Source organism: Lepidochelys kempii, chromosome 2 (assembly GCF_965140265.1).
Source record: "Lepidochelys kempii isolate rLepKem1 chromosome 2, rLepKem1.hap2, whole genome shotgun sequence".
Lineage (NCBI taxonomy): Eukaryota > Metazoa > Chordata > Testudines > Cheloniidae > Lepidochelys > Lepidochelys kempii.
Window position 1 is genome coordinate 263,111,707 of NC_133257.1, and position 7,239 is coordinate 263,118,945.

General features: G+C 48.1%; 1 protein-coding gene across 1 annotated transcript in view; it reads right to left on the reverse strand.

The window, feature by feature from the left end:
• The window catches only part of WNT3A (Wnt family member 3A), a 117,873-nt gene extending 115,706 nt beyond the window's left edge, over nt 1-2,167 (reverse strand). Inside the window, exon 1 of the mRNA XM_073329597.1 lies at nt 2,097-2,167. Coding sequence (XP_073185698.1) covers nt 2,097-2,167 — 71 coding nt within the window. The remainder of the gene's footprint in view (nt 1-2,096) is intronic.
• Between the last annotated feature and the right edge of the window lie 5,072 nt (nt 2,168-7,239).

Here is a 7,239-nt window from a genome sequence, read left to right on the forward strand (position 1 = left end):
AATTTTACATCAGCATGTTCGAGTGGATGGGCAGAAATGTACCCGGGAAGCATATTTTGTTCGGGAATTGATCAGATCAGACGTCATGATAACATCGTTGGGCTAGACTGGAGCATGTTACTGAAAATACTCTCTGCGCGCGCGCATCCACAGGGTGTGCGATTTTGATCACCCCCGCCCCCCAGGTGTAGCTGTACACTGCCTGCCTTCCCTACACACGCAGGCAAACATTGACACAGCCCGGAGATTGCACCACATTCCTGCTGGGGGAACTTCACTGGGGCACTTAGGGGTCCAGTGAAATCAGCTGGTATTTGCAGCACCTCACTAGGGTTCCTCAGCATTTCTGCAGACCCGTGCCTTGCTAAAGGCTCCCTTGTATTTGTTTCCTGCGCCTTGCTCAGGAACCGCTTCCACAGCAGGACCTTTCTCTGTGAGGGTTTCCCTCATTCCAGTTACCTAAACTTAGTAATTACAGTAGCTCTGCAGCTACATGCCTTCCTCAGCACCCCTTACTTTCATGTGCTTTTGTGGTCGAAGCGCTAAAATGATCTCTTAAAGGGATAGGGTGCAACATTCAACCGGCCTCTCAGGACAACACTCTGTGTGTTTCATCAGGTCTCAGTGAATTAATGCCCTGAATCGATCTGAGCCGGGGGGGGGGGGCGGGAAATAAAGAACTGCAACGGTATTTACAAGTTACACAAGGAAAACCCTATCCCAGGCATCTTGCTTTTGGAGGGGAAAAATCTGTCCTTCCTTTCTCACACCTGCTCTCCCTTGGCCGCGGTGTGTTTTCCTCGCCGCAGCGGGGCTGTGAGAAGCAGTGAAGTTGCCGGGGGGGGGGGGCATTAATACGGTTAGATGAGACACCACCCCCATCCCCTTGGATTACAAGGCTGGTCACTGGAGACGAATGTATCTTTCGTGCATCTTGTCTATTTCGCCTCCCTCTCGACAGCAATTGTGAGTTCCAGAGCAACAGAGAGGAAAAAAGCCGAATTCAGGCGAAGATCTGTTCCCAACAACTTTATTAGGAATGCGCCTCTTCGGCTTTGTCTCCCCCCCCCCATGTTATCAATCATATGTTTTGACGTGAAAAGGGGAGCCGATAGGTATAAACTCGCCCCAGATTCAGAGGGAAACGGAGTGGTTATTTCCACATTGCAGAATGGAAGCCACTGGTACTGGGGGGGGGGGAGCTTTGCTTTTCCCCGAATGGTGTTATTTGGGTTTCAAGGAGCAGAGCACCACAACAAACGTCTATCTGGGTGTTCTCACCCCCGGTTTACTGTCTGCTCTTCCAGTGGAGCCAAGGTGGCATCCCCCAGCCTCGCTGCCCTAGAGAGTATATAACCCGTAGGGCCCGATTCTGCTCTGATTTCCTCTGGACCCATTAAGATTTAGCCCCTAAGTTAAGTTCCGAATCTGGCCCATCACTTCCAAGTTTCCAGAAGCTTTGGGAACAGCATCTTACCCCTCCACCATCAAATCCCATAATACACAATATAATCTATATAATATAAAAGTCTATATTGAGAAATCTGCCCCAGTCCTTGCTTTAACCAATTCTCTATCTTTTCTTTACATAACTAGTCCAGGTTGTTCAATCCTGTCTCACCTACTTCTTGTTTGTTTGATTTTTTTTTTAAATATTCCTTAAAGCAAGGGGGAAATGTTTTCATCCTCCACCCCCCTTTCCTTCCACCTGACTAGCTCAAAATCACCTTGAAATACTCATGTCAACTTGTATCATTATCTCTTTAATTCAGCCAGTGCCTTTTGTTCTTCGCAGGAGAGGATCAAAGCCCTTTTAAAAAAATAACTTTCGATCTCTCTCCTTCTCCCTCTCTTTTACAGCAGCATGACGCGAGACCAGGTATAACCCAGTCATAATAAACAAAGCGAATGTCTAAATAAACGAGGTGAAATGCGGATTCTAAAAAAAACTTTCCTGGGTTGGAACAATTCCACTTCTTTAGCTAAGGGGCAACGAATGGAGAATTTCAAGGCATCATAAAAAGCAGGAGTTGCAGAAAAGCGGGGGGGGGGGGAATCCTTTTAAATTAAAAAAGAACAAGAAGAATCAAACTTACCACCAGATTGGGTAACTTGACATAGCTCGACTCAGCCCACAAAGAAACAGGAAATATCCAAAACAGCCCATCGCCAAAAGTTGATGAAAAGTTTGGGGGTATTTTTTTTTTTAATTCAACCAGAGTTGCCAACGCTTGCCTTTCTTCTGCTTTACGATGATTGTTTGAATAAAAAGAAAAAACAAATCAAATCGAATGAACTCAGCCCAACCAGGTAAATAATCCTCTCTCTTCCTTCCCCAACTCCTCTCGAGAAAAAAAAAAAATCCCAGAGAGGTAAAAAACTCTTCTCTCAGCCAAGACACTGAAGGCAAATATTAAAAAAAAAAAAAAAAGAAAAAGAAAAAGAAAAAAAGTTTGAAGTCGCTCTCTGTAGAAGGACCCAATCAGCACTTATTGCCAAAGGGAGAATTCTGGGTGCTTCTGCTTGCTCTGTCAATCAGGAGCGGGAAGGCAGGAATGAGCTAATTGCAAGGAGATAGTGTTTTAATACTCATTAGGGGCATGTTGGCCCACAAGCCAGAGATAAAATGTAGTTTTTAAAAGGGGGAAGGAAGATTTAGGGGGTTTAAATAGACGTGGGGGGGGGACCCCTGTGGATTAGGGTAGCTATAACAACCTGCCCGGATTTCACTCCCTGGGTAGAAGCTACTAAAATGCAAAAACACATACATCTGTGAGGTTATTTTTGGGGGCGTGTGTTTGTTTGTTTGTTTTTACTTGCTCTGTCTGTCTTTTTTTTTTTTACCCTCTTATCTTCATCATCAATCTGCTTTTCCTCGCCTGAGACGTTTGAACGAACTTTTGAGAAACTTTCCTTTTGCATGAAAAGAGAGAGACAGGATTTCCACACGCACGCACTCCCCTTTCCCACCACCCCAGAGCTCCACTGCAGACCTCGACTCAAACATCAACCCCCTCTTGAAACCCTTCATATGGATCCCCACAATGATTTAAAAGATTCGCAAGTCAATTTCGCCAGCACGTGGCTTCAGACGACTTCATCCATCAGATCAACCCCAAACGAGGATTAATAAACGATCTAGTTTGTTTAATTGTAGCTTGCGACACTTTCTGATATGGGGGCGGGGGACAGGGTGTATGGAAACGGAATGAAACCAACTCTTTTTGCTGCAGCAGGAATTTAACAAATGAATTCTGGAGCTGCCAGACATGGGAAAAGGTGGCCAGATTTCTTTGCTGTTTTGGAACATATTGTTGAAAAACAACTGTATCTGAGACAACGTGTCAGATATCCGGCTACCCCGGGCTGGTTTGGGATCTTGCAGTGGGGGACGTGGGTGGGACCGGAGTGGAGAAATGCAACCAGATGGTTTTTTTTTTTTTTTTTTTAATGCGGAATAATAACCATTACTTAGATATTACATGGGCATTTCCTGTTTGCTAGCAAAGAGAGAGGTAAAGATAACATTGAAAGAGAGGCTTGACTCGCAGAGTTTCTCAGTCGCTGAGGAAAGATACAATCAAGCTCAGATTTTTATTTCACGATTATATTGGAGGAGGGCGTGGACCTTGTGTCGGTTTAAACCAAACTTTAATTTTCCTTTTTATCCAGGATTGCAGATCCATTCCCCCCGCTACAGACACCCAGTCTAAGGGGGAAATAGCAATTTAATTTTTGAAAATATATCGAAGCAATCCGGATGAAACTAAACCTGAAACGTACCGCATTCTGGGGTGTCTGTAATGAGCCTGATCCTGGCCCCTGGAAATGGGCAAGGATCGGGTTTTCATTGGGGGTGGGGGGAAAGAGAAGGATCTTTGTTCCCACCCTGCCAAGAAATGAGAAGAGGTGAGCGGAAATCGAGGCTATATGGCCAATTTTGCTGGCACTCATCACGCTCTTGCAGCCCAACGGGATTCGATGCTGTTTCCTTCCAGAGCAGGAACCGATGCTCGGTCGGCCTGATGCTGCAGTGGTGTTGTATTGTATTGTATTAATAACCCCCCCCCCCCCCCCCAATCTCGCCTCCTCGGAGGGCTCCGGAGCCAAAGAGGCTGCGGGAGAAAAGGAATAGCATTGCACAAGGTGGGACTAGAAAGAAAGGAGAGAGAGTTGGAGGGGAGGGCGTGAACCCCCCCCCCCATCTTAAGGACTTTCCCTGCGTCTTAGCAAAAATCCCACCCAATGACAGCCTTGCGGGAAAGACCCGAGCGCTGAGGCGTTCAAAGGAGGGGATTTCTCTGGCTTTTCCAGGGGAATTGCTCACCGTGCAGACTCGGAGGGACACACGCCTCCCCCTCGTGCCCCAAACGCCTGGAGAGCTCTCCAAGCGACAGCCGCTTTCTGCCTCCCAGCGCTGGAAGGGGATGGCTGGGGGGGGGGGGGTCTCTTAGCAAATCGCTCCCGAGGCCCATTCGTTTGTTTCTTAGAGGGCTTTAAACGTGGGCCCCACCGCCTTGGAGCTATGACCAGGGAAGCACCAGAATCGACCTGAAGATACAAATTCAGCCGCTTTTTAGGGAGGATGGAGACAGCCCAGCCCAGTCCCGGGCCCAATAAATACGTACAATAGCCAAGAAGTGGATCCTGTTTCTTTACCAGGCAGCTGCGGCTTATTTTTACAGCCCTGCTATTCATTCCTACGCCAGGTCTTTTTCATTGCACCCGGGGTGGCGCGGCGCTGTCGTCTCCTTCAAATAATCATATCAGGCCAGGAAGTTTGGGAAGGAATTTGGCCACTCTTAGAGTGTCCTTTGCAAGGGCTTGATCCAAGGAGCGAAGCTTTCCTGACCTAGTTACAGACAAACGCTTGGGCAGGTGCTAACGGCCACACCCCAACCTGCAGAGGGGCAATGGCTTCCCCCACCTGGAGTGATTTGCATTCCCGCAAGATGCCTTGTCCCAGGCCCACCAGAACGGGTATTATTTTCCAAGATGCTTTGATGATCATTAGCTATGCATAAACCAGCTAATGGAAAATACTATCCATACCTACCCTTGGCAATAGTGGTTAGGGTTATTAATAATGCGGCTGGGGATTGGTTATAGCTAATTAACATTAGCCTGGCTGACACAGCAGTCTTTCTAGGACCTGATTCTGTGGCCGATTGCATAGTTTCCACTGGCTTCGCTGACTTAGGATCATTTGTATCAAGGTAAATTGCTGCATTTTCTGCCCATCTTTGGTCCTCTCTTAGGGCCCAGTCCTGCTAATCTTTACTCAGGTTGTGTTTAGCCCCACTGATTTCCAGGGAACTACATCCTGCAATGGGGCCACCACAAGGAGTAAATGTAGGTAGGATCGGGCCCCTAGTTGCTGTAATTTGCAGTGTCGGGGAGAATGTGGGCTGTGGTTAAAATACAGGAGGCAGGAACCAGATTCCCAGCTGGTGTCAATCAGGCATTGAAGTCAATGGAGCGACACCGATTTGCACCAGTTGAGGATCTGGCCCGACAGCCTTCCTTTTGAGACCTTGAGGAAGTCATTTATGGGCCAGATCTTGCACCCCTGAAGGCACTGCCAGTTTTGCTACGGACTTCAGTGGGAGCAGGAGTAGGCCCTGAACGGCTCACTGCCTCAGTTTCTCCTCTCTGTAAAACGAGAACATAAATATTTACCTGCCTTCCAGGGCATGCTGCAAGAATTAGTTCCTTAGTGTTTGAAATCTTCTGATGAAAGATACAGTGGTCACTGGAGCCTTGGTCAGGAGGAGGTGGTGGTGGAAACGGAGGCCATGAACCAGCCTGGATAGCCAAGGGGTCAGGTAGTCAGTGTAACTACCAGATGCGAGCTCCAAGCCTGTTCATTCAGATATTAAAATCTGTGGGCACCACTCCCACTGGTAAGGGGAGAACAGAACTTAGGAGCTGGACCCCACTTTGAGTGACAGGGAATTTCCACCAGAGCCAAGATGGGCTGTACTGTAGCCGAAAAGGCTCCACTTTTGCTGCAAGGAACTAAAGAACCGTGGGCACAGGGGCAAGAGAAGAGCAATGTGGGGCTGCCAAGAAGACAGCCTGATAGGAAGGCAGGCAGCCTGACCCACTAACCGGCTGCCACATGGGTGAGAAACATCTTGCTGCAACACTTCTCTTGCCCTCCTTTGCCCCCAAACCCAGCCCCCCCCTGGAGAGCATTTGTTACAACTGTGGCTAGGATGGCAGAAGCAAGAATGTCATTAAGAGCAGAGCCTGCGGCAGAGGAAAGGGACAGCTCTGGGTGTGTGTGTGTGTGTGTACACTATACTGAGGGGTCTAAACAGCATCTAAAAATGGCTTTTTCCCCAACACATGCTGTCCTTTATGAGAAGGACTCTGAGTAAATCAAGGGTACTTTGCCTTTCAACAGCACCCTCCAGCCAAGAGCTCAGAGCACATTGTGAGCATTAACTTTATCCTCACAACAACAGCATCATCCATGCTGGAGCTGGCTCCAAGAGACCTGGGTTCCATTCCTGAGTCAGCCATTGAGCTGCTGTGTGATGCCAGGCAAGTGACTTCACCTCTGTTTGCCCTCCCACATTAGGTCTTGGTTGTTCTTTGGGGCAAGGGCTGACTCTTGTTTTGCATTTGTACAGTGCTTAGATCCCAGGCTTGGCTGGGGCCTCGGTGCTACAGCAACATAATGAATAGGTTAATAAGTAGCATTCTCCCCATTGTACAGATGGGAAAATGAAGGCAGGGAACAGTCAAGGGACTGGACCGCAATGCAAATCGATGGCAGATCTGCAAATCAAAGCCACAACTCTTGCTACCCATGCCAGCGCCTCCTCCACCAGCTTGCTATGATCAGCTGGATTTATGTATAAGCCTGTCCTGTAGTGAGGAAGTGGAGGCTGGGAAAGTTGCCATGGGTGCTGGAAAGGGTTTTTCAACACACACGCAATATAATCAGCCGGGTTCTTAAAGTATGTGCTATCAAATGTAAGATTCTGCTGGTAGAACTTAATAGCCCAATGCGCGCGCGCAGGGCTAGATCCTCGGCAGCATAAGCGCGCATAGCTCTGTTGACTTCAATTGACACCAGCCAAGCGTCTGGCCAGGGAGTTCTTCGGGAGATGGCTTGGATTGTGTAAGATTATTCCACGTCACTGCCAGCTGGGATGTTGGAAAATTTCAGTGCTGCTGATCTCCCTCCACCGTATTTACAGCAAAATAACTGAAAGGCAACACCATGGC